Source organism: Giraffa tippelskirchi, chromosome 12 (genome assembly GCF_054371585.1).
Source record: "Giraffa tippelskirchi isolate mGirTip1 chromosome 12, T2T-mGirTip1v1.2.pri, whole genome shotgun sequence".
Lineage (NCBI taxonomy): Eukaryota > Metazoa > Chordata > Mammalia > Artiodactyla > Giraffidae > Giraffa > Giraffa tippelskirchi.
Genome location: NC_137286.1, coordinates 139,335,225 through 139,363,201, shown reverse-complemented (window position 1 = coordinate 139,363,201; position 27,977 = coordinate 139,335,225). Strand labels below are relative to the sequence as shown.

General features: G+C 43.6%; 1 protein-coding gene across 10 annotated transcripts in view; it reads left to right on the top strand.

Annotated features, from left to right (window-relative positions):
• The window catches only part of DOCK9 (dedicator of cytokinesis 9), a 355,717-nt gene that overhangs the window by 64,005 nt on the left and 263,735 nt on the right, over positions 1-27,977 (top strand). For 2 of the 10 annotated variants that reach the window (XM_081548915.1, XM_081548908.1), the window contains exon 1: positions 2,745-3,382. The exons of the other annotated variants lie outside the window; for them this stretch is intronic. In XM_081548915.1, coding sequence (XP_081405041.1) covers positions 3,221-3,382 — 162 coding nt within the window. In that variant the 5' untranslated portion in view covers positions 2,745-3,220. Of the gene's footprint in view, positions 1-2,744; positions 3,383-27,977 lie in introns of those variants that run through there. 10 annotated transcript variants of the gene reach the window in all.

Here is a 27,977-nt window from a genome sequence, read left to right as displayed (position 1 = left end):
CAGCCATCCTGCATGGAATCTACTAATCTCCTCTCTATCCCTATGAATTGACCTAATTCTGGACATTTTTAAAAATGAGATAATATGAGGTCTTTTTAACTGTCTTCTTTCACTCAGTGTGACAGTTTCCAGCTTCATCCCCATTGTACCATGCATTGGGATACCATTCCTTTTTATGGCTGAGTAATATTCCGCTGCTCTCCTAGTTTGTCATATTAAAAGATGATTGCCTTGGATATGAGAGTGAGAAGGTGATGGGAGAACCAGGTATCATTATTAGCAGGAGAAGTATACATGGACTTGGATCTCAAAGGGAGTCAAGGGCAGACATCCAGTCTTGGGAGATGTGTAAATTAGAGGTTACATTTCAAGATGTGAACGTAAACGCGATCCTCCAAATTGAAATATGTACTCTGTAGATAGCAGAAGTGGTTGCCAGTAGATACCACCCATCTATTCATGTCCTCTAATGGGGTTCATGGTAATTATCATTTTACACTATTCCAAGATCATTCTGATGAGAAAACTCAGCAAAACCAAATGCACATTTTGAATGATTCATTTTGTCATGCTTCTATTAGCATGAAAATCACTTTTTGGCCTTGTATCCTTTGCTCTAAATGTTTTCTGTTTTTCTTGCCCACTAATTTTGCTGGTTGGAAAATGATTGATATTTACAATTGATACAGGTTGCTTAAATGGTTATTAAAAGTTTCTGTAGGAGAAATTTCTTTTTCCTCTGAATGATTGTTAGGAAATTGTTTCATTCTTTTTCATTGTTTTAAATATTAACTTTTAGGTTTTTTTATTTTTTAAGTAAATCAAATAGAATATACCAGCAGCTTCAAATTTGCTTGCTTATCATTTATGATCCTTTGTAAAGTTCAAACATCATCTTTTGTATATTAAGTAGTATTCACTGGCTTCTGCACCCCAGATGTCTAAGTAATACTAGTAAATTAAGTTTAAATTTCTAGGTATCATCTTTATTTAATTCACTTAACTATTACTTTTTAAAAATTGTTTCCCTTACAGTATAGGAGTTAGATTAGTTGGTGAATTTTCTGAAATCTTAAGACAACTTTTAACCCAGGTGTTTACCAATTTACAGTCTACAAGATTCAGTTTCTGTGCAGGTAAGTGCCCATGTTATTTGTATGCCAGCACTGTGATGCCAGGGCTTCCCTAGTGGCTGAAACAGTAAGAATCCACACCCTGTGCAGGAGACCTGGGCTCAACCTCTGGGTCGGGAAGATCCCCTGGAGAAGGGAATGGCAACCCACTCCAGTATTCTTGCCTGGAGAATCCCCATGGACAGAGGAGGAGCCTGGCGGGATACAGTCCATGGGGTCGCAAAAGAATCGGACACGACTGTCACTCTCACTGTGATGTCACATGAAGACTTGGATCTTCTAATGTCAAAACTTGGGTGTGATAACTCTTCTTTAACGGAATTGCTATTTTTTTTTTGGTAATAAATTCAATAAAGAGTTTATTTATTGGTGTTCACGATAAACACCCCATCCTACCCCTCTAGGTTGTCACAAAGCACTGAGCTGAGCTCGCTGTGCTGTACAGCAACTTCGCACTAGCTGTCTGTTTTACAAATGCTATCGTATACCTTTCACTGCTTCTCTCTCAACAGAATTACCATTCTGAAGCCAATTGCTTTAGACCACGTAGTTATTCTGGTTTTGTATGTTTTGTTTTTTCACATGTGGCCAGTATCTACTCCTTTGATCTCTGTAGCTATTTGATACACTTTGCATAAAAATTCAGGAGATAGATAAATCCTAGACTTCTGCTTATCTGTTAGTCCTAATAGGTAGACTAGCCATAGAAAACACAAATGTTGGAATTATGTGATTGCATGTTATTCTCTAAAGATTTACCTTTACTGCATGACACAGGTTTCTGTTACCAACCTGTAGGTACTCAATTATAATTCACTCTAACTTTGAAATCTATAGCTAGAAAATGAAAACCATCTGTTGCCTTGTGAAATAAGGAAGAATGTCAGAATAGATTTTAAAAGAGCAGTAACTTTTTTCTAGATACATGTAGGTGGGAGGGGTTTCCTTTTGTGTTCATGATGGTCTTTTTAAGTAATTTGCTTTTCATTTTCTAGAAGGAAAAATGGCAAGAGTCAACTTGGTATTATATCAATGACAAGCTTTCCTATCAGCCAGTCCCAAAGATATCACAAGGTAGAACAGTGTTACTGAGTTCAGTCTGCAGTTGAAGGACTTGGATTACTTACTCACCAAAAATAATAACTTTGTTGCCTGTGGCCCTTAGGTGTGCATTTACCCTTGCATACCAGAGCGCTTCTTCAGGAGGTGCCAGGTAACCCTGTATCCATGTTCTCATTTGCATCTTTGGGTACCAGACAGGGGAGAATTCTTCTTTTAAGCAGTGCAAACTTGCTAGCCCCCCTCCAGCAAAGAGTGAGAGTGGGCAGAAGTCAAGATTGACACAGCAATTTTGTGTTCCCTTGTGGTTTGCTTTCAGCAGGCTGTTACCCACACACGCCAAAGGTTGTTTGAAGTGGGCTTACACATGTTTCCATAGCAGCAGTCATCTTAGTGATTCCTCTCATTTTTTGGACTTTTTTTTTCCCTTTTGCTTCTCTGTTCCTTGCTGATGCAGGATTAAACAAACAGCATATTTAGGTCAAGGAAAGAGATGTTTGCTAATATAGATGCTAGGCTAAGCATTCTGGGAGCGAGGTTTCTTGCAGCAGATGAACATTCTTTGTGCCTTCCGGCAGCCTCTGCAGCAGGGTGACTGTCTGGCTCGTCTTTTTCATTTTTGGGCAGGTTCTGAGATTCAGAACAATCCCGAGCAAATCACCGGAGCCGGCAGTTTTCCAGTAACCACATGTACATCTGCTTATTTGTCCTTTGGTATTAACAGCGAGGAAGTCTATTGGAAAAAATACAATACTTTAAAGGTTTTGGTGCATCCGAGGTGTGTCATCTTGTTTTTTTGCACCACCCCTCCTGTGTTACACTCGGAGCTCGGAATTTTTTTTTTTTTTTGTCAGGCGGCTGGGCAGGAGCGGCATCTAGTACAACAGCTCAGAGCTTCCCTTCTGTTCTGGTGTCGGCAACTGCCTGTCGTGAAGATGGTACAGTGGGAGCCTGCTCTGAAGAGCCAAGGAAGATAATGTGGAAATGGAGTAGAGATTGCTAGAGACCTGAGCATCCACAGCTTGGGGATGGGTTGCACTACTAGTGTGATTCTGTTTAAAGGCATCCGCACCGTTTTTGAGAGAAACTGTGCTTATATGTGCAAACAGCAAGGAGAGAATAATGCCCTTGAATGCACAGCATACAATTGGACAAAAGAAGACTCAGAACTATTGATCGCCTCCTGTCTGGTAAATGCTGTCTCTTAATTAACAAGTAGTTGGTTGGGGTTAGAATAAAACTAGCCTTTACTTGTAAAGCAAATATATTCATTTATTTCAGTATGCTTATGTATATGTAGCTTGTGTGTGTCACTGGTTAGTGAGTAGCCTTCAGTTTTAAATTACGAGGTGCCTGTTTGTATGTGTGAGAATGTCATGTGTTAATCAGACCTGAAATACATGCAGAGAGAGCAGCTGGAGTAAGGCATGTGGTCACGGAACAGTTTTCTGAGTTAGCCTGATAAGCTTACGTTCTCAGTATAGTGCCAGAAATAACAGTGGGCAAAGCCAGTGTCTAGGGTCTTAGGGATTGAACCCTCTACCTGTGATGGTGAATTACTCAGTCCCTTTACCTCTTAGCCTTTCACTTGGCTATATTTTCCTTTCTAATGGCTTGTGGTTCATCCTTTGATTCAGGGAAGAAATGTAAAGGAAATGAAAGAAAACTGTAATGGATGTGAAAAGATATTTACAGGCTTATTATTTTAAATCTGACCGTTTATAATTTTGTGAGTGAAGGCTCTTGAGAGTCAAAGGAAGCTCAGTTGAACAGTCCTGTGATGGTTCTTCCTTCCCATTGCACGAGGAGGTGTCAAGTCACAGATGGGTGTGCCTCTCCACGGCCTTCTCACAAATACCAGGCTCATGAGAAAGCTCCGTGTTGGTCTCCTCCCTCGGAATGCCTTGCCATTTTTCCTTCTGTTCTTATGGCAGTTCTTGTCCAAACAAGTGGGGGATAATACATGTGGGCGTTTTTTGTGTAGGGGGATGGCCAGCAGAGCCCAGTATGGCCAGAGCAGGGCATGCGGAAACCCCGAAACCTTCCTGGTCATGGGGCTTCATCTGAGACCCAGAGGTTGGTGTGCCACATGCATCCCCACCCCGACCCCTCCCCCACCCCCAGGATCAAACCAGGTCGGCCTGGCCTTGCAGGAGCCCCAAGAGAGGATGCATCTTAGAGAGAGGTTTAAGTGATGTTAGCTCTCAGAATCCCTGGGAGGAAAGGGAAGGAGAGCCTTGGATGAGCCTCAGATGCGTTTTGGAAGGCAGTGAGTGTTACGTGTGGGCATGCAGTTTAAGTGGTGCTGTCTTAACTATTAAATATTTTAAACTCTAAAGTACTTTGGGATATGCTTTTGAGAATGACTGGCATCACAGCTTAGGAGGACTGGCCCGTTAGAGTGTCTGTCCCATTGGTGTAGTCCCTCATTCTGGCAGCCCTTGGGCTGCCTGGCCATGGTGCCAGCACCTCTCCCACACCACCAGCCTCTTTCCTGCTCCCACAGGCCACACCGACTTGGGGCTTGGTTAACCTGCCTGTGAGAGACCCTGCTTGTTTTTCATTATCATTTATTGCATGAGGGAATACTAACCTGCCCCGGGGCTTTGTTGGGACTCTAGGACTGGGTGTGAAGCCCTGGTCCTGTGCCTCAGGTCAGATGCCCTCAGCTGCCACCCTCGCCTGCACCAGCAGACCTGGAAAGTTGACGAGACCACGTGTGCCTGTGGCCGAGGTGCTGTGTGGGTGGAAGGGTGCACCCTCTCACTCCAAACTGGCCTCCCAGCCTCTCTCTATCCTTGACCCCTTGGAGTCTTCTCTACATGACTGACAGTGGTCTTTTGGGAAGGGGAGGCAGACCATCCTTCTGCTCAAAGTCAGATACAGCGTCCTTAAGATGACTTCTGGGTCCATCCCCAGCCTGCCCCCTGGCCCTGCTTCCTCCTTGTCACTGCGTTTCCTCACCTTTCTCCTCACTCCTCTCTCTCCGACCTTTTCTCCTGGGATCTCTACCTGGGTGTTTACCTGGTCCCCGCCAGCCTCCTGGAGGGCTCTGCTCAGAGGTCTCCATGGCAGCGAGGCTTCCTTGACCCCTGGTGTAACTGTGCCACACCACCTGCACACTCTTCTCTGAGTCCCTGCCATACCCCTGACATAGAGTTAGGTGAGACTAATAGCATAAGTATAGTAATAGTAATTATTGCTAAGTGTTACTTATGGTACTTACACAGGAATAAGATTTATGATGACAGGGGTTTTTGTCTGTTTTACTCACCGCTTCTGCCTTCAACAGCCAGAACAATGCCTGGCTCCTAGTAAGTGCTCAGCTAATGAGTGAATTCTGAGGAAGTGGTTTTATAGTCCTGAACTCGAACTTGGAGAAGCTGTTGAGAAGATCTTCTGAAACCAGGCTTTTTTTTTTTTAATTTTTCCAAAACATTTTTGTCTTGGAGTTACCCTAAGAAGTTGCATGGTGCTAAGCTGGCCATCCCAGGGGTTTGCCATGATCCTTCAGCGACAGTTGAGGATGCTGTCTTTGGGTATTGTCCAGACTGGTTCTGTTGAGACCTGTTCCATGGCATGGGCATCTGAGGACCTTCTCATCCTTTGGTTTGATCCAGCCAAGCTGTTGATTAAGGGAGCCTTGCCCAGTGGCCCTTCCTTGGGCCTGCTCCATACAAAGTAGACTGATCCTTTGTAGGTCTTTGTCAGGCTCCTCAGCCTTGGTTGGGAGAGTGATATCCTTCTTTCAGCTGACGTAGTGACTGTGGCTTGTGGCTGCACCTTAACTGTCAGCACATCAGAGCTGTCCCTCACTGCTCCTCAGAGTATAACCCCTTCCCTGGCCACTCAATACATAACAAACCTTATGGAGGAAAAATAATGTTCATGAGGCCACCATTCTTCTAGAGACTCTAAAATACCCTAGTTATCTGTCTGTCAGAATTCACCGGGGTGGACTGGCTCATTCTGGTCTCAAAGAAATTGCTGCTTCTGAACTAAGCTTTGTGTTTTTCTCTTGCCCCCAGTGAAGGGTATGAGAAACATCCTTATGAAAGTGATGTCTACCATGAGGGTGTGCTCATTTGCTTTCAGAATGGTGAAGAGTCACCATAGTGTAGTGGCTAAGAATCCCAAATCCACAACCTGCTGGCTGTGTGACTTTGGGCAATTTACTTAACCTCTCTGTTCCTCAGTTTCCTTATCCATTAGATGCGGATAATAACAATACTTACCGCATAAGGTTTTTAAATGAATGACTATATTTGAAGTTCTTAGGACAGTGTCTTCATGTAAGTTATTGCTAATTGTTGGCAATTATAATTATTTCTATTTTTTAGTGTTCCTTTTATGAAGAGCCCTGGAAGAAATTTCTTCTCTTTGTGCTCTGAATGATGGTGCTTTTCCTGAGAAGCTACTTTGTGTAGCATAAGTGCTAATTGAATTGTATTTGTTTTATATACATTATGATTCATTATGATTCATGTAACTGACTTCAGCCACCTCTTCAGTCAACTATTAAAAGAAAGCTTAGTTTCACACACATAAACTTATTCTAACAGATATATGGGCTCTTTCAAAATGATTTGTTTTATATTTCCTTTAAACTTTGCTTCTTTTTTTTCTTGTACTACTGTTTTATCACTGCCTGCTTTTCCTCATCTGCTTATTAAAATACCTTTAACCTTCTTCTCGCTTATGTAAATCACTTTACATCCCTTTGAAACAAAGCAGAGCATGAATTAATAAGCTAGTAGAGAACTTTGTTGAAGAACAACCTGCAGGTTGGCTCTGAAGCAAGATCAGATGTCTTTTTTTGTGTGGGTTAAGTTTCATTTGGGGCCAAATGAGAACTGCAGCCTGAGAGACAGCACCTCAAATCACTGTGAAAAGAGGCAAGGTGGGGAGATCAGTATATATGTGATTTTGGTGAAGGGGGAGGGAGTACATGCAATCAGGCACATATTTTTCCAGAAGGTTTCGACCAGTCTCAGAAGGTTTCGACCAGTCTCATGAAGCTTTGGCTAGTCATGAGGAACAGTCATCACCATGAAGGATTTTAGTGCTTTTCTAGATGTGAGGAGATACAGATGTCTTTTTTTTTTAATGTTAATTCCATAAAAATCTCGTTTTGTTAAGCTTGCTTTTTTTTTTTTTTTTTACTTTTTATTTTAACATAAGTTGCCTGCTTTTTTGTTGTTGTTGGGCCAAAGGCTAAATCAGAATTAAGCCGTTTTTATATCATTCAGTTAACACTTACGCTGCACGTTACATCTTTGTCTGTTACCTAAAAATTACCCAGGTGATTTTTTTAAGATTAGTAAAGTTGACTAAAAATCGGATGTCTCGAGTGCGGACGTTAGCTTTGTCAGGCTTCAGCTGTGTGATCTTGTGCAGGAAGCTCTTTTTTTCCTTTTATGTCCAAAAGACATGAATCAGCCCCATGGTGGGTGGTACCTGGGGAAAAGGGCTTCTCTGGCAGTTGTGGACTGACTGAACTTCAAGTGTACCCCTTGAGGTTCCCCGATTGATTTTGATCGGTAATTCTAAACCACGGTGGAGGGGCAGGATTAAGTTAGGGTAGATTTCATTCATGAGTACAGAATTTTCCTAACATTTTATCTTTTCTAATTAATGGGCTCTCCAGGTCATTCAGGAAACCCTTGAGGGGACTTCCCTGCTGGTCTGTTGACTGGGACCCTGTGCTCCCAATTCAGGGGGCCTGGGAACTAGATCTTGCCATGCTGCAACTAAGACCTGGCACAGCCAAATAAAGAAAGAAGTAAATTAAAGTAAAAAAGGAACACCCTTGAGTGCTGCTTTGTGCCGGGTGCTAGATGTATAGACATAGGGAGGAAGCTCTCTGGTCTCCACAGGGGGAGGAGGCCCCACCCATTGCCCAGGCACCTTCCATGAGGAGGGGCAGCTTGAGCTGAGAGAAAACACTTGTTAATCCCAATTTTTCCTCATCTGTGAAGGTTTGTGATGGACCCAGTCCTGTTGACCAGGACTTGACCTATTTTCCTCATCGCTGGTGGTAGATTCTTCCTTTCTTGATGTATCTGTCATGGAAAAATTGAGGAACTGTGGGATTATTCTGTAGCATGTTCTCGTTTTGCGTAATGTAACTGATGTGGGAGAAGCCACTCAGTTCTAACCTTGATAGCAGCTAGGATTCTGTCAGCCCTTCATAGAGAGCACATTACTGCAAGTTGCAAGGGGAGAAGACAAACTCATCCTCAGTTTCTTTCATGACATGTTGGGATAACAGAGCAATAATCTTACCCATTGTAAATGGATAGTTGATCTTTTTTTCTTGCCTCCTTAAGGCTTTGGAGTATTTCATGATCCTCCTATTGCAAGATTTGCTACATGTCTTCAGCATGTTCTCAACCTTTACTGCTGTATAGAATTTTATACAGAGACCACTTCAGTCTCTCCAGGCGAAACAGTCCTTCCTCATGTGAAACACCCACTGGTTATGAAATTCCTTTGGTTTATTCTCTGTGCACCGTGCAAAGAGAACAGAGCTGAAGGCGATATGATCACATGAGCCTGTAGCCCTGCTTGTGTGTGTCTGTGGGGCTGCGAGGCTGTGGGGATAGGTGGGCTGGCAGGAGGGTAAGGGGGAGGTTGTGGTCTATAATGACCGGCTTACTGGAGAGTGGGATGATAATAATACCAGTCAGCTTGAGGCCATGGGGAAGGTAAAGGCTGGATCTTTATTGTTTCTTGAAGTCATAACTGTTTCTTGAACTGTGATAACTGTCTTGAGGTGTAAGAAAGCAGAAATCTGCTTGGTTGCTTGCTGGAACACTCCTTTGGTTCTTAGTCTGATCATGGGACCATGGCTTTGTGTTTTCCGTTTTATTTCTCATATCCTTCCTGATGATGCCATGTGGATTTTGTTGCCTGTTTCGACCAGAGCAGTAAACTCGGCTGATGTTTTCAAGGAACAGTCTGCTCTGATTCCTAGATCCATTTGCTGCGTCCTGGGATTACATTGCTCTGTTGATGCTGTGAGTGCAGCCAGCACAAGCTAGCATGAGAGAGTTTATATTGTCCCTTTCTGCAGTGCTTTTTAAAAATTGACCATCTTTTCAATATTTATTAAATCATAAGCAGGAGATTAACATTCATTGTGGAAACCAAGCCTGTGGTGTTTGCTGCACGAAGGTAACCGCTGATAGAAACGTTTTGAGGCAAACCTTCTAGGTTTCCCTGGTGGCTCAGATGGTAAAGAATCTGCCTGCAATGCAGGAGACCTCCTGGGTTCGATCTTGGGTTGGGAAGATCCCCTGGTGAAGAAAATGGCAACCCACTCCAGTATTCTTGCCTGGAGAATTCCATGGACAGAGAAGCCTTTGGGGCTATTACCCATGGGGTCACAAAGAGTCGAACATGACTGAGTGACTAACACGTCTAGAATTTCATCCATGTATAGTCTTATTCATAAAAATTATATACTGGGTTGCTGTGGACTTAATTCTGTTGTCTTCCCCCCATCTTCAGTTTGTATGTTGAAGCCCAGAACGACAATGTGACTACATCTGGAGATAGGGTCTTTAGGATATAATTACGTTAAAGGGGATCATAAGGGTGGGGCCCTAATCCAATAGGACTGTGGCTTTCTAAGAAGAGTGAAAAATCTCTTTCTGCATGTGAGCACACAGCAAGAATGCAGTTGTCTGCAAGCCAGAATGAGGGTCCTTACCAGGCACCAAATGACCATGCTGGCACCCTAACCTTGAACCTCAAGCTCTAGAACTGTGAGAAAGTAAATTTCTGTTGTTTAAGCCACTCAGTCAGTGATATTTTATTCTGGCAACCCAAGTAATACATAATAGTATACATGGTATTTTGTTATATAGTCTTGTTACTTGCTTGAAGAGATTCACGAATGTCTTTCTGTATCACCGAGTACACGTTTATTTCTCATTCTTAATGGTGTCATTTCATTGTGTGGATGAGCCATTTCGGGCTGCTATTAATGGTATAACATAGACACAGTGGCTTGTAAACAACTACCATTTCTTTCTTTCCTTCTTTTTTTTCATATTTATTTGGCTGCACTGGGTCTTAGTTGCGACATATAGGGTTTTCAGTCTTTGTTATGGCACGTGGAATCTTCCAGTTGCAGGATACAAACTCTTAGTTGTGGCATGTGGGATCTGGTTCCCTGACCAGGATCCGAACCAGCCCCCTGTGTTGGAAGCAGAGTCCCAACCACTGGACCACCAGGGAAGTCCCCTACCATTTATTTCCTGTAGGTGGTTGGGAAACCCAAGATCGAGGCATCTACAGATTTAATACCTGGCGAGGTCCTGCTTCTTGGCTCGCAGATGGCCGTCTTCTTACAGTAACTTCTCATGGAGGAGGCGGTGAGCGAGCTCTCTGGAGCCTGTTCTGTAAAGAGCCCCAGTCCCCTTCTTGAGGGTTCCACCCCCAAAGGCTTCCCCTCCAGACAGTGTCACATGGGGAATTTTGAGGGGACACAAAAAACATTCACATTGGAGGAGGTGACGTTTTGTTTGTTTGTTTGTTCATGATATTGTTATTGGTTTATTCTACCACACATTGATTTAAGGACAAACATCCATGACCTTGAGAATGAATGCTTGGAGTTCTAACACGTGAAACTGCTCGTCGAGTGTTCTATATTTTTAAAAAATGGACTAAATTAGGCTCTAAGTCAGACTTAGGCCTAAATTTTTACTTTTTTTTTTTTCTTGGTACCAACCAATTGGTAGCATTTTGTAAAGTATTGCTTTCCTGTATTCACAAATTTCACACAGACATCTGGAAGTGACATTTTATTTAACACATTACCCAGTATCCCATTTTTTCCAATTGTAAATGCTGTGATAAACATCTTTCCGTATGTAATTTAAACTCTTGTTATTTTCTTAGCACAGACTTCTAGACTTGGAATAGCTGTGTCAAAGTTTTTATATCTATAAAAACTATTTAAGCGGTTTTTATATCTATAACCAGACTGTCCTCCAGAAATAACTGTTTTGAGATTTTTTTAAAAAATTGAAGACAAGAAAATTTGTTTTCTCCCCTTTTGACTTCAAGCAGTTTGCCTTCATAATTGCTTTTTATTAAGACGTTGATGGAGTTATCTGCTCAACAGAATAATATCAACTTAGATTGCTGTGTGCTTAGGCAGTAAGATTCACACCAGGGTTCAAATTAGTACTAATTTTGTCTCGGCTTCTGGAAGCATGACCACTAGTGCTAAATCTCCCTGGAGAATTCTGAAATGTTCCATTGTGGAGGCCGGAATGTGTTTGTTCTGGGAGGTCTTCAACCTTTTGGAGTCGGAAACTGTTTCATAGACATTAAAGAGGAAAGAGCAGCAGAAATACTGAATAGAAACAGATGAGTAAAGGCCATTATTGCTTTGCTCAAGTCTCGCTTTTTAGATATTCAGAGTAGCTGATTTATGTTTCTCCCACAGAAATGGTGAGAAGCAACAACTTTTTTCCTTTTTAGAAGTAATGTTGATTGTCTTTCATGTTTAGACTACATAATTATTTTAGAAAATTTAGAGACTACAGGGAAATACAAAAAGGAAAACAAAATCAGCCATAATCCCACCACTCGGAAATAATTACTGTTTAACATGTAGTGCGGGCTTCCCTGGTGGCTCAGACAGTAAAGAAGCCACCTGCAATGCAGAAGACTCGATCCCTAGGTGGGGGTAGATTCCTTGCAGAAGAGAATGGCTATCCACTCCAGTATTCTTGTCTGGAAAGTTCTATGGACAGAGGAGTCTGGTGGGCTACAGTCCATGGGGTTGCAAAGAGCCGGACAGGACTGAGCAGTGAACACTTTCACTTCCAACATGTAGTGCATGTTTTCTGATACCTTTCTGTGCTTATACAGATATCAAAAATAGTGTAATATCCTATAAATAATCCTGATGCCCTTTTCTCTTATCGTTTTTATGGCCATTTTCTTATGCCCATAGTGTTCTGCTAACACACTATTTAATATGTGCTTAATATTCCACTGTAATGTATATACCAAATTTATTTTAATGCTTTTCTTTTGTTAGGCATTTAGGTTGTTATAGACTATGTTTACAGAGGACATCTTTACCCAAACTTATTTTTATAGATCTATAATTATTTTTATAGGTTAGATTCATAAACATGAACTTGTTAAGGCAGGAATGAATTTTTTAAAGGCTGTTTAGTGCATATTGTTTTATTGCTTGATGATTGATCCACGTTACATTCCTGTGCTGCGCTGTCGGTGCTTAGTTGCTCAGTCATGTCTGATTCTTTGTGACTCCATGGACTGTAGCCCGCAAGGCTCCTCTGTCTATGGGATTCTCCAGGCAAGAATATTGGAGTGGATTGTCATGCCCTCCTCCAAGGGATCTTCCTAACCCAGGGATCGAACCCAGGTCTCCCACATTGCAGGCGGATACTTTACTGCCTAAGCCACCAGGGAAGCCCAAGAATACTCGAGTGGGTAGCCCATTCCTTTTCCAGGGGATATTCCTGACCCAGGAGTTGAACCAGGGTCTCCTGCATTGTAGGTGTATTCTGTACCAGCTGATCTACCCAGTGAATATTAGTCTTGTTTTATATAGCTGATGATTGCCAGCATCATTTTGCCAATTTGAGAGTCAAAGGATAATTTTCAAACTTATATCTTTTGTCATATTTAAGTATTTCTCTATTTTGTCATTTGCTTTTAATTTTGATGGCTCAGATGGTAAAGAATCTGCCTGCAATGTGGGACACCTGGATTCGATCCCTGGGTTGGGAATATCCCCTGGAAAAGGGAGTAGCTACCCTCTCCAGTATTCTTGCCTGGAGAATTCCATGAACAGAGGAGCCCATGGGGTTGCAAAGAGTTGGACACAACTGAGCAACTAACACTAACAGTTATAGTACTTACTTTACTAACAAGTTTAAATGTAAGTGATGAGCATAATAGTCTTTTCCTCTGTGATTTCTTCCATTACTTTTATGGTTAGAAATTCTTGCCTATCTCAGATCAGATATTCACCAGTGTTTTCTTTGGAATTTGTTTGCTTGATTATTTATTTATTTACTATTATATTTGGCTCTTGCATCCAAGGGTCCTTCTTGCCAACTGGTTTTATGAATGATGTTTAGTTGGCATTTTTTTTTTCAGGCCATTTTTTTATGTCTGTATCTTCTTTCTTAGTGGTAGAACTGAATAGATGTGACAGAAGTCTATAATATGTACTTTCTGGCTTAAAATATTTATTAGCTGATCCTTTATAGAAAGTTTGCCAACCCTTGCTTTAGTCAACCTAGAATTTATTTGATATATAGTTTAGTTGAGGCCCTAATTTGATTGCTTCCTTACTACTAACACTCATTTTTCTCAATTTTGTGTTTTGAATAATCCATTCCTTTGACACTGACTTGTGATCCTGTCTTCATTATATTTTCTGTTCCTTTTTGTACTGGGCTTTGTTTGGGGAGTACTCTTTGTCCATTATAGAAGCAAAGTTCTTATCCAGCTGTGAGTTCAATTACAGTTTAGTAAAAATGGAAACAAGAAATTTGGAGATATAAATACTACACTTTTAAGATTTATCTATAAACAGGTTGTACTGGACACATTGCTGAATTAGGTAGTTTTATAAAGCATATATTGATAAAGGTTCAGGGGCTAAGGGATAAAGACTGAGTGTAGAGTTGTGTATATTTGTAAATTTACTCTCTTGTGAAATTGCCTGCTCATAGAGGAGATCGAGCTTGTCTTTATAAAGACTCTCTGGTGCATTTTGATGAAAGAAAAATTCCAGTGTAGCAGCTGCATCCTCAAGTAACCTTGGTTTCAATCTACATTTTTTGTGTATCCGGTCTCTGCTAACAAAAGGAGTCCCAGCAAACTACAAGCAGAGGTACTACCAGAGCTTCCAAACTAATTGTGTTTGTGTCTACAGGAAATGTATCTGTATCTTAACAAATGAAGAGTGAATTCTAGTTTTTCCTTTAAGATAATTAAATTCTCTCCTTATCTACATTTAAATGTGTGTTAAGTTTTGGACATGGTGTGTGTGTGTGTGTGTGTGTGTGTGTGTGTGTGTGTGAATCTGTATTCGACTGTGTCTACTTGTGTATGTGTATATGTTTTTTGTTGTCATCTCAGTACTGATATATTGGATAAAGTGTTACTTTTTTCATATGTCAGTGAACAGTCCAAGGCTTTATCCCAGGATGCATTTCAATAAACATCTGTTTTGCTGCCAAGGGAAAACCCATATCCTAGAAAAATGAAGTAGATGTGACTTGTGAGCCTAAGCAGAGGGACATGGAGTTAGTTGCCAGTGGATAGACTTTCTCTTCTCTTCTGAAGTAGGTTCTGCCTTTGCAGGGTCTGTGTGATGAGAGTTTGCTTATATTATACAGTTCTAAGATGTGGGCTTGGTGGCAGGCAGTCCTATTTGTGAAGAGTTTTACCCTTCGGCACATTTGGTATTACTTGTGTTTTCTGGGCTTATGAAATAGCATGATCAAAGCATCGTAATAGCATCATCAAAGAATTAGTCTTATAAGTTATTCTTACTTCTCTAGGCTTTCTCTATTGTTGAAGAGCAATCAGAAGAGAACTCAAACTTTTTTCTTATTTTTTCCATTACACTGGAGAAACTATTTTCTCTGCTAACAACATGTGCTATGCTAAGTCACTTCAGTCATGTCCAACTCTTTGCGACCCTGTGGACTGCAGCACACCAGGCCTCCCTGTCCATCAACAACTCCCGGAGTTTACTCAAACTCATGTCCATTGAGTCAGTGATGCCATCCAACCATCTCATCCTCTGTCGTCCCCTTCTCCTCCCGCCTTCAATCTTTCCCAGCATCAGGATCTTTTCAAATAAGTCAGTTCTTCGTGTTGGGTGGCCAAAGTATTGGAGTTTCAGCTTCAAGGTCAGTCCTTCCCATGAATATTCAGGGCTAATTTCCTGTAGGATGGACTGGTTGGATCTCCTTGCAGTCCAAGGGACTCTCCAGAGTCTTCTCCAACACCATAGTAATTAAAGTTAACCCTAGGGTCACCTCAGTGTGAGGAAGGACTGTGCTGTGCCTTCTGACGTTTCAGTGGAAAAGGTGCCCTGCTTCCCCCATCTCCCTAACACACAAGTGAAACAGAACAGAAAGCCACAAAAGGCTTGTATGGGACCAGGGGTTTGGTTTGTTACCACTCTCTATGACCAAGAGAGCACAGTGATGTGAAGTTACATTCTATTTAGATCATCAGCAGGAATTGGCGGCCGTGTGTACACATTGAACTGCGTAGCACTTCTAGCTTTTCCCGTTAAAGAGTCTTGGGGACTTATTTTACCTAAAGCCTCTTAGACTTAAGTCTTTTAAGTCAAATTTGTGTGGTCTCCTGACAGAGATTAGAAATGTTTTCACAAGAGCCAGTGAATGTAAGGTAGCACATTTAGGTAATAATTCCAATAATATGTACAGAAAGAGGTCTCTAGCTGTAAGAGGGAGTGGTGAAGAGTCATTGTTTAGTCTGTGTCTTTGTTACTTGGCTGCAAAGCCTTTTCTTGCAGGGAGATAATTACTGACATTACCAAGGACAAGATTACATTTGGGTCAGATGTCTTCTCTCCTGCTGCACCTTGGCCTTTGGGACACCCCCGCCCCCCTCCAGCAGTGTACCAGAAATCTACCCCCATTCTCCTTTCACTGTCAGTCTGCGTGTGAATGATCTCAGCTAGATGTTAGGCTCTTATCTGATTAAAACATTCACACCATGGTATAAATAGCTCACAGAAATGTATCTGTCAAAGGGTGTTTGCACTTCAGAGGGGAGTTTCTAACTAAGGGGAGCACTACAGATGATGGAAGATTTTGGAGCCATTTATCATTCAAACTGCAGAACTGAATGGAGTTTGTATGCTAGTTCCTGTATGTGTTTGGGGTTTTGTTTGAATTATAGGAGGAGAATGTTTTTACCTCATTTTTCTTTCCCCCATCCCCCTCCTCCACCCCCAGGTAGGCACAGGTTTTCTACATATGTTTATCTAGTAGCTCAGTTGATAAAGAATCTGCCTGCAATGCAGAAGACCCAGGTTCAATTTCTGGGTCAGGAATATTCCCTGGAGAAGGGAATGGCAACCCACTCCAGTATTCTTTCCTGGAGAATCCCATAGACAGAGGAGTCTGGTGGGCTACAGTCCATGGGGTCCCAAAGAGTCAGACTTGGCAGCTAAACCACCACAGCACAAACTTTAAATGTTTAATTGGGGAGGGGGTGAGATTTTCAGTGATGGCCTTTTCTGCTGCATTTTGCCACCTGCAAGTTACCAAATTCCCAGAAAGAAGAACATCTTGGAAATCTAGCACCTTGCTTTGGAAAGATTGGCTCCTGCTCTTGTGAACTGAAAATATCTGCAACTCACATCACTGGGCCTGAAATCCTGGGGCCTTGTAAAGAAAGGGCACTGAGACGTTGCTTTCTGATTCATACCCATGACCTGCTGGTGTTTTGGAGTCAGTGCTGAGAACTGAGTTCTACATCTGAAGAAAGACCTGATAGAGCAGGAGAAGAGCTAGCAAAAGGGCTGTAAAAGGACGAGTGTGTATTTTTAACTGAAAGTTGGTGTGTGGGAGCTCCTTCTAAGTATGTTCTCTCCAAGAGCCTTGCATGCAAGCATGCTAAGTTGCTTCAGTCATGTCCTACTCTTTGCAACCCCGTGACCGTAGCTCGCCAGGCTCCTCTGTCCATAGGATTCTCCAGATAAAGATACTAGAGTGGGTTGTCATGCTTTCCTCCAGGAGATCTTCCCAACTCAGGGATCAAACACGTATCTCTGCGTCTCCTGCATCGGCAGGTGGATTCTTTACCACTAGTGCCACCTGGGAAGCCCAAGAGCCTGAAGTCACACCAGAATCTGATTTGCGGGGATGACTGGAGTGTGGGGTGTTGAAGGCAGGCAGAGCCCTGAATGTTTTAGCCACTCCTGAAAAGTGGACACCATGGTCTTATTTTTGGTTCCCCTTTTCTGCTAACTGGAGTGGGACTTCACCAGTCCCCCCTTTGCCAAATGAATAAACGAGGGCACATTGATAGTTTCTGGGAGCTTGGATGGATGCAAGAGAGTTGATGCTGAATTTCCGTTTTCACTTTTCAGCCTCAGAACTCAACCACCTTTAGAGCACACCCCTCTTGTGTTACGGAGGATTGCAGGCGGCTGTCCAAGTCATACTCTCTTGTGACCAGTGCTATAAAACAAGTGGAAACTCTGATGGTTTCTGCAGATGTGTGTTTATCTGAAAAATACTGGGCCCTGTCCAAAGGGAAAGCAGGCAGTAATGGTCTTAGTTTCAAAAACAACCTTCAGCTGTACCAAAACTTTAAAACCTTTTTCATTTTTATAATTTCTAATCACTCTCTGTTAAAAATGAAACATTAAAAAAAAATAGATCATTGAAGATAAGTTTTAGGATTACTGATGTTGTCTGTCCTGCAGCCCCGGACTTGGAGGACTTGGCTGCAAGCAGGCAATTCAAGAATTCAGGAGATGGTGGGTGATCTTGAAACAAGCAAGCGAGTTCATGGTTTAAGAATTTTTTCTATTGGGAAATGAATTTAAAAAAAAATCCCTTTAAACTATTTTTGCTTTTCTTATTTAAAAAGAGTTGTTTTGTTATCGTTTCCTTGGCCGTCTTAATGTGTATATTCATAAACTGCTCTTACGAACCTTGTTCCAGGCCACATACCCACCCTCTGAGTCTGTGAACAAGATTAATGAGTCAGAAGGGCTGTTGAAGGAACTCAGGGAATTGCCACACTAGGTTTTGAGAGGACACGTAGACCATTTCTTTCCAAATATATGATGTTTGAGCTTCTGGTGCCAAACTCTTGAGTCTGGGGTTATCACAAAAGTGAAAGGGGGAATTGATGCCTCTCTTTGACTTCCTGTGCGCCCTGTTGCCTGTGGTTAGATATAACAGAACTGTGTTTCCAAGCTTCCTCACCCTTTTCTGTCTTTTTGTCTCCTCCACTCACCCCTGGTGACATTGTGGCTGTCTTCCTCCACTACCCACTCACCGTACACTTGGGATCACACGCTAATTTACAAAATAGCCCTCAAGATGAATCCAGCTGCTCCGATCTATAAGCAAATACAGATGGCCTTGGGTTGTCCACCATGACGGACCATCTGCCCCATCGCTTCTCTTTGTTTCTATTTTAGAATTCTTGGAGAGTATCCAGAATGATCTAGAAGAGTTTGTGTACCCAGAGTTTAAGGAATCGGGAGTATTAGCCGCCAAGCAGCCTCCCTTGAGAGGTGTCCTGGTAGGAGGTAGACTGGGGAGGTCTCAGCTGGGCAAAGCTCTGGGGAGGCTGCACCGAAAGGGGAGGTGCTGACCGAGACTACATGTCCTGAACCACAGGCCCTTTTCAGACTTTGTGAACCTTAACGAGTCTCCTGGGTCAGAAGCTTGTAAAATATTTCGGCACCTTGGCTCTGGACTCTTTCTGCTTCTGCAGGATTCAGATGGAAACCGAGGCCAGGAGTGCTGTGAGTGCACTTGAGGTCAAAAAGGGCTCATCACATCGGGGACAGGCTTTTTCCGCTTTTCTATCTGCCTGGCCAGATGATCGGCCCTTCGCGAACAGCAGGGGGTGAGCACAGTTGGAGCCTCAGAAGTGGGGTGGTTCCTGTCTTCAGGGGCTCCCATTTCATTTAGCGAGATGCATGGGTACCTTGTCACACTCCATGTGGCTGTTCTCTGGTGCGTCCCCTCATCCTTGCCCTGTGGCTCCATCCTTCACCCTCCACCCAGGTCCTAGGTTAGCTCTTCTCAGCGGTGGCTCACTCACAGAGGACCAACCGAGTGCAAAGGAGACCTGGTGGATGGAGGCTGTCAGGTCGGCTGCTGTGGAGTCACTCACCACCATCCCAGGATGTTTCTCAGGTTGGCAGCACATCCTGGCAAAGCAGACCAGCCTCTGTCTCACTCTCTGAGAAGCTCCTCAGGGTGTTAGCAAAGAGGGCGCTGGGGGTTCAGCAGGGATGGGGTCGGCAGAGGCTGGACCCAGCAGCACCACGCCTGGGTGGAGCCACGCCCTCCCTCACTTCGAAGTGGAAATGTCTTCTCTTCTGTCACAAAGATGCTCGAAATCAGAGGGGCATGTGGAGTGACCACCCAGGACCTAACGTCTCACCCCAATGGGCTGTGACTCAGCGTCACACAGAAACAGAAGGATGAGCTCCCTGGGAAGGAGCTGTGGAGGCTGAGCATGGCAAACCCTGGAAGATAGTCTGAGGACAGAGACGTGGGCGCTGGGGCCTGAGTGTGGGCGGGAAGTGCTGAGAGCACGCTGAAGGATGGCGGATGAAGGACGGCGGACAAAGGATGTCGGCTGGTTTTGAAGACTAACCTTATTTTACGTTTTTATTTCAGGTGTGGCAAATAGGAATCTAACAGTCAAGCAGGAGGCGTGTTCCCACAGCCCTTGAGAAAGGTCCTCTTTGCAGAGTGTTTTAGGCACAGCAGCTCTGAGGGCTCAGCATGGCTGAGGTTAAACAGGCTTTATTTAGAAGTCTGAGCAAAATTGGATATTTTTTTTTATCCCACGTTTTCCTATCGGTCCTATTGGGGGTGGGGGTGGGGAACCACACCTTTTCAGTAGAAGGAAAGTGTGACGTCATCTCTGGAGGGACCACATCTCACTGTCTGGTCCCTGAAGTTAGATGCTGGCCCCTCGGGGGCCCCTGTAGGCAGGTGTGTTCTAGGCTGAGCGCTGTGCAGGTCTCTCTTCCTTCTCGAAGGTCAGGGAAACGGGAGCATGCATCTTTTCTTTTTTTTTTTCTGTTAAATCAGCTAAGAAATGAGTACACATTGGGCTCAGTACAGATGGGGTTTCTTTGGGTTTCAGAACACTCAGACATTTTGTGTGGAATGCTTATGCTGTTTGCTTTACCACTGGTAGAGCGACTTAATTCCGCATGAATATTATAATAAGACACAAATAAAGGTCTACATGGGAAATCAGGCACTGTGGGCCTGGACATCCTCCTCTAACACCCAGCCTATGACCAGGGTGGACAAACGTCGTCCAGGTTCCTTAACTTCCCTGAGCTACTCTTCCTCTTATGTGAAGGCAGATGTGGACTGGATTATCTCTTCAAGCTCAGAAACTCCTTTATTTTAAAATTGATAATTGGAACATATATAGATCATCAAAGAAAAGTAAAGTTTGGTCCAGCCAGAGTATGGGATATAAATATATGAAACGTTAAGTAACTGTGTAATATCAGTCTTGGTCTTAGCTCAGGGTGACTTTAGAAGGTGTAAGTCAGCTACTGGTGAATTGCTGTGCAGATATGGAAAAAAGGTGTGTGACCACTGTCATCGTTGAGCTGGTTTGCACCGTGGAAGCAGCGTGGGCGAGGTGGGTTTTCGGTAATTGCTAGCGGTAGCACCTGTGTTACTCAGGGCCCTCATCTTCTTGGGTGGTGTCATCCACTCTCATTGTTTTAGCCACCACCACCCTGAATGTGGTCTCCCACCATATCTGCAGCTGAGGCGCTGTTCTCATCTCCATGCATGTGTGGCCACGTGTCATTTTCTGCTTAAAACCCTTTGATGGCTTCCCATGTAGCTCAGGCTAAGACACACAGTCTTTAATACACCTGTCAGCCCGATCTGTACTCTGCTCACCTCACCAGGCTGAGCCTATGCTGCTCTCCCCCAGACCACCGCACTGAAGCTGAGTGGGCCATCTTTCAGTTCTGCAAACCCGCAAGCTCTTTTGTGTCTCAGCATCTTGGCACGTGCTGTGCTGTCCCCTCTCCCCGGCTCGCTCAGCCATTCTTTATTCAACTGTACTCTTCCTTTTGGCCACAGCTCAAGAGTGTCTCCCTCAGAGAGGCTTATTTGAGCCCAGACTGGTTGAGCATCTTCTGCATTTCTTTTAGTGCGCTTATCACAGCTGCATGTAAACCAGCAGTTGTGTGGCTTGTTACTTACTGGGTGATTCCACTGGGAGCTCTGCACGAGTTTGTAGAGAACTTGGACTGCCAACACGTCTCACTGTTCTCCTTCCTCCCAGCCTGCTTGCCATTGCATGTGATGAACCATAGTGACGTTATCACTTCAAATGGTGCCCTGGCATTAGCTTTACATTAAGGAATGCTATTAATGGAATGTCCACAAGCAAAGCCCTTTCTTGGAAAAGATGTCTCTGTCATGGTGGGACTCTGGGTCCTCTGTGGCCCCATGACCTGCACATTGACCCTGATGGGTAAGGACCGTGCCACCTGGCAGAGAGACTTCTAACAGCATGATTCAGATCCTGGGGATTTTCTTTTTTTTTCCTATGTGTACATTTCTTTGGAATACCTGGGTCATTTATACAATTTCCTGCTTGTGAAATGATAGTAACCATATGTCCCTAACTTTTTAAAAGTTTTTCACTTGCCTACAGTTTAAACTGAATGAAAACATGAAACTTAATGTTTAATATTGTTGGGCTTCTAGAATGTACTTTCTAAAACATAATGATTACATATTTTTAACAAAAAATTAGTTACCATATGTAAGGCCTGGGTTTTTGATAAGCACGTTTCTAATTTTTTTCTAGAAGCCATACAAAAGAATGGAAAGAAAAGAAAAGAGAAACTACCACTTTATATTAGGAGCACAATTGGGAGGAAAGAACAAAGATAATGAATTCATTGACCTTGATTAGGGGCGTGATTATTTATAACACGTATATGTAATATTATGTGGAGTGGAGTGCTCACTCGCTCAGCTGTGTTCACCTGTTTGCGACCCCCAGGCTCCTTTGTCCATGGGATTCTCCAGGCAAGAATACTCGAGTGGGTAGCCATTTCCTTCTCCAGGGGATCTTCCCGACCCAGGGATTGAATCCGCGTCTCCTTCATTGGCAGGCGGATTCTTTACTACTGCGCCACCTGGGAAGCTCCGCTCACAAATATGGTTATAAATGACATGATACTGTAAGATGTGATTGTGGGATGAATGCACTGAGCTCTCTGTGTCTGCGTCCCCTGCGGCAGAAGGCCTTCTCCTCCTCTTCTTCCCCATCTCCCCCTGCTCCTCCTCACCCTCTGCCATGTATTATTAATCTAATTCTAACTGCACTGGGAGAAAACACTTCATAAACTGTTTTTTAACAAACTATTTTAAATCATCTCCCCCCCACCCCCCCGCACATACACACCCAGATGATAACAAAGAGGCCTTTAGACCTTTAGATCACAAAGGGACCATTCCTATTTGAGGAAATAATATGTTTCGCTGAAACAAAACTCTTCCTCCTTGTACTGTTAGAAAGAAAAACGCTTACTAAAATATTTTCCCCAGCATTCGTTGGGATACAGCACAAATAGCATGCCTGTTTCAGCATCTTGTACCTAGATGTCTGTTTTCCCTACTCAGTTTTTTTAAAAGTCATGTTGCCTGTGTGAATAAACATTTGTGGTAGGGATGGGAATTTGATATAGTCATAAAGTAGGCTATGATTTCACAGAATACTGTTAACAGTGATATTAGAGGTTATCTACTTCAGTGCCATACCTTGTAGCTGTACAATGAGTTGGGGACCGTTACTGTTTGTGTGTGTGTCCTGAATGGTGGGAAGGAGGGCACTCAGCATTCTACCACTGGAAGGGATTCCTAGTAAAGTCGTGTTCTCATAGTCCCTGCCCTCCCTAATCTAGCCCAAGCCCATCTGTCTTTCGTCATGGTATTTGTCAGTTCTGGTGGCTTCTCTCCCAGACACTTAGCCATTTGTATCTCACCAGGTTGAGCAGCACCTATTAAAATAATAGACACTCTTTGAGTTTGAATTACGTATCTTTTCATAGGAACAAATTTTTAAAATTCCCACATGTAATCTCTCAAGGGTTTCTATAAAGTACATTGAAGGCAAATGTTACTGTGCTTATAGCACACACACACAGCAATTACATGGCAGTTAAATTGTTTCTCGGGTCACATAACAAGATTATAATAAAGAGGTGGTTGATCCAGAAATTATGATTTTGGAGTCTCCTACCTGTCCATAATGGATAAATCACCATACTCTACCCCAGTCGTTTCCCCAGCAATTTTGTAGGTAATTGAAGTGTTAGCAGAGAAGAGTAATTATTTGTATTACTACATATGCTGTGAAAGGAAAAACTGTTGCGTAAAGTTCTCATTGAGGCGGCAGAATTCACTCCTGACTGCTGAATGTAAGTCTCTGTTTTTCTATCTTTTTCTCCCCCTTACTCCTTTCCTATGCTTCTTCCCGGAACGTCTTGCTGCTCCCCAAACACACCATGCTCTTCCAACCCTCCAAACCTTTCTGAATAGTGGTTCCCTTTCCCTTGAGTGCCTTTTGTTCTGTTCACAAAATCTTGCTCCTTCTTTAAAGATGTTGGTTTTCAAGGTGTGCTGCCTGGGCTAGCAGCATCAGCACACCTGGGAGCTGGTCAGAGCTGCAGAGCCTCACCGGCCCTCCAGGTGCCTGCACTGGACGATTGGGGGCATGGGGAGAGAGACTGACAGCAGCTCAGCGGAGGGTCTTGGGGGAGACCCTGTGCCCTTAGAGGGCCAGCATGCACAGACAGACCTCCCTCCCCAGCTGGATCATCCTTGAAAGGATTGGAAGAGGGCACAGTAGTCTGTGTCTTAACAAACTCTCCAAGTAGTTCCGACGTGGTGGAGTTTGAGAACCGCCACATTCAAACACCTTTCACATGGCGCCTTGTCCCAGAGGCTTGTCCTGAGAATTCTTGAGCAGGCAGTCATCTCTCACGTTGAGATACTTTTTCTTAGTGTGTTACTTAGTCAGGGAAGGCTAGCTGTGGTAACCAGACGGCGGTAGCTTAACACTGAGTTAATTTCTCACGTGCCACAGAATCCCATTGGGTATGCCTCGAGTGGTCTTCGTGTGATGATTCAGAGCCTAGTTCCCTTACATCTGGGGCTTCTCCCTTGCCCGTGACCTCCTCAGAGCTCTCTGTGCAGTCTGTGCTTTCAGTGGGCCATCAAGGAGAGAGAGAGCGAGCGAGCTGGGACCCTTGTGCACCATGTTTTATAATCGCACCTAGGCTCTGCTACCTCATTTTTCTGATATTCCTCAGCCAGAACCCAATCACATAGTTTCAGCCTGACTGCCAAACAGATTGGAAAGGTGGTCTTTCTTTCTACCCAGGAAGAAGACACAGGATGGGGGAGTATCTGGCCCCCTTCTGTCCGGTCACAATACCGTGCCAGCCATAGATGTTATTGTACATTTGCTAGTAACTGCATTAAAAAAAAGTAAAAGGAAACATGAAATTAATTTTAATAATATATTTAATTTAGTATATACCAGTATTAGCATGTCAGCAATAAAAATTATGAATAAGTTATTTTGTATTCTTTTGTTTTTTTTCATCCAGAGCCTTTGAAATTTACGCTGAGAATTTATTTCCGTTTAACTAAAAATGTTAAATGCTCAATAGCCCCGTGTGACTAGTGTCTATTCCAGTGGACAGCACATTTCTAGCCAGGCCCTGCCACCCTTGGTATGTGAGTTCCTTTTTTGAATCCTTCCATCTTTCCTCTCCCACTGGACTCTTTGTGTCCCTTACGTCTCAGTCCTTGCACAGTGCTCTGTGGTTAAGAAATGCTTGTGAGTGAGTGAGCAGGCAGGAGATTTAATGCGTGAATCAACTGAGTCATGAATGGACTAATGAGTAAATATGGGAGAACATTCCTCTTGGCTCTTTGAACTACTCTCATGAAAGTTCCTAAGAAGTTCTCTTTTGTGACAAGTGCCGATTTGCACAGAGTATGACAAGATTAGTGTCACAGCAAAAGAGTAAAGTAAGCCCGGTTAGCTGGGGTGCAAGTCTGTAGTACTGAATTGCAGGAACCTTGAGCTGAGAGAACCTGACTGTCAGATGGTTCGGTGTCCTCATTTGATGAGCATGTGTCCCTGAGACAAGTGGAGACTTGGAGGTGGCACGTAAGCTCTGGGGAGCGGGTCTGCTGACACTTTTGGTTGATCTAACTCTGTTGCAGTAAATCTGAAGCCCCGTGTTTCCCCCCCAATTAATGAACACATATTGTGGAACATGCTGCCAGTATTTCAAAACAAGGTGCTAAGAAAATTATTAACATAGTCTCAGTTTAAAAATGCTGCTAAACAGAACCTCCTTAAGATTTTGTTTGTTTTACCACCTTTTCTTGAAGTCTTCAGTCGGGTACTAGGAACTCTCATGTAAGTTTTATCAGTCTAGTGTACACATCTGAGATCCTATTGAGGAGGAAGACAGACAGGGATACATTAGACGGCAGTATTGGATTAGGGGTTTTGTTTTTTTTTTTTCCATTACTGCCCTAACTGCAGTGTGGAGGATGCATATGGAGGATGTCACTTTGGCATCTTATTCCTCTATAGCAGGAAGAAAGGAAATCCTTAGAAATGCACGTTGCCTTTCTCTAAACAGATTGCTTCATTGCTTTTAGTTAGCCGCCATCGTGGTCACAAATTTGAACTTGAATGAGCGCTTGTAACTCAGCTGGCAAATAAGGTATTAAGGGACTCTAGGCAACAAAACCCTAGGGCTTGGTTTTGTTCTATATTCTCTTCAGGGAAGTATCCTGCTGAGCGCCCATTTCAGTGTGTGATCACACCATTAAAATAACTGGAGAGATGCGTGGGACTCTTGCTACTCTGGAGGGCCTTTCTTATTGGCTTGGAGTTGAAAGGCATTTTATTTTGGCAGGGGTTGGGACAAGGAGGGTGAGTGAAGGGTGATTCTGGTGGAAGAGCCCACCCACAAAGTTGTGTTTTTCCAGAAAATCCAGCTAAATAGAAATGATCAATGGAAACCTGCCATGGCATTTCAGTAAGACTAAGGTGTGTGTCATGGAGAAGGAAATGGTAACCTACTCCAGTATTCTTGCTGGGAAAATACTGTGGACAGGGGAGCCTGGCGGGCTATCGTCCGTGGGGTTGCAAAGAGTTGGACACCACTTAGCAGCTGAGCGCGAGCACGAAAGTGTGTGTCCATCCCCTGGAGGATAGTGAAAGTTTTGGCCTCATCCCCGTCCTCTGCTTTCAGTTAAGTACAGTCATCTGTGTCATGCCTGTAAGAGATGCTAATATATCTGGGAACCCGTCCATGTTTCCTTGTATTGGATCTGGGCTTAAACATTGTGGGTGTTCTTCCTTTCTTTTTACTAAGATCAGTGACTCTCAGATTGAGGTGAAAGCCTGCAGCATTAAGTATTGCCTGGAGGACTTCCCCTGGTCTCAGCTCAAGGCTCCAATTCAAAAGTTCTGGGTGGAGTCCTGGATCTGTATAATGCAGAGGTGAGCAGACATCTGGCAGGTTAAGATCAGGAGGTGGTAGGGAACATTCCAGGTTGACAGACAGCATTTCTGGAGGCATGGAGGTGAGGCGTGAGGAGGCAATACAGTCACTGTTCCTTGTCCATAAGATTCGGGACGAGGGTGGTGAGGAGGGCAGGGGAGACCACAGTGGGTCTGTGTGCTGCGTATGCCAGCAGGCTGTAGGTGAAGGGTGGTCGTAGTTTAGCCCATGGAGAGACCATCCTGCCCTGGGAGCTGGATTTCCAGGGTGTATTATTTGTTTCTTTCCCTCCTTGGGGGGATTAAAATGGGCAGAAAGTCTTTGCTCTAACATTCCCATCTTCCCTCACTGTTCCATACTTTGAACTATTAGGTTTCACCTATGTGTGAACAATCGGAGAAGGCAATGGCACCCCACTCCAGTACTCTTGCCTGGAAAATCCCATGGACGGAAGAGCCTGGTAGGCTACAGTCCATGGGGTCGCTAAGAGTCGGACATGACTGAGCGACTTCACTTTCACTTTTCCCTTTCATGCACTGGAGAAGGAAATGGCAACCCACTCCAGTATTCTTGCCTGGAGAATCCCAGGGACGGCGGAGCCTGGTGGGCTGCCATCTATGGGGTCGCACAGAGTCGGACACGACTGACGCGACTTAGCAGCAGCAGCAGCAGCAGCAGCATGTGTGAACAATAAGATAAAAAATATTTCTGTAGAGTGAGGTTTTGGCCCACATTGCCCCTGTAGGGGCTTTCCAGGGGGAACTAGTAGTAAAGAACCTGCCTGCTGATGGTGGAGACACAAGAGATGCTGTTTGATTCCTGGGTCAGGAAGATCCCCTGGAGAAGGAACTGGCAACCCACTCCAATATTCTTGCGTGGGAAGTCCCATGGAGAGAGGAGCCTGGCGGGCTACAGTCCATGGGGTCGCACAGAGTTGGACATGACTAAACTGACTTAGCACAGCATTGCCCCTGTGTTCACTTAGTCTTCTAAGGAAGAACAACTCATGTTGAGCTTGATTTTAAATCTTTCAAGTTGTGGATGATATCTGAAGATCTGGTCACTTGTAGACCAGTTTTAAAAGTAGGTGTTGATTTTATCTTTATGGTCAAGGCAAGTAAAAATGACCTCTTGTTAATCTGTTTAAAAGTTGTTTTACCACATAGGACCTCTGTGACCTTGGACTGATCCCCTAAATTCTGTGCCGTGGCTTCCTTGTCTGTAAAGTAAGAGTTGGTGGAGGAATATACTGCTTATTGCACCGCCAGGCGCAACGTAAACCCATGCTGAGCAGAGCTGTACTGGAGCCTGAAGCAAAATGAAAAAAAAAGTCAGTAATACTGATCTTATCTTTATTTCAAGTTGTGGTTTGCTTATCATGGCTTTTTGGGGGATATGAACTTTGATTTCATTTGAGTGTTTCATTAAATTTTACTTGATTA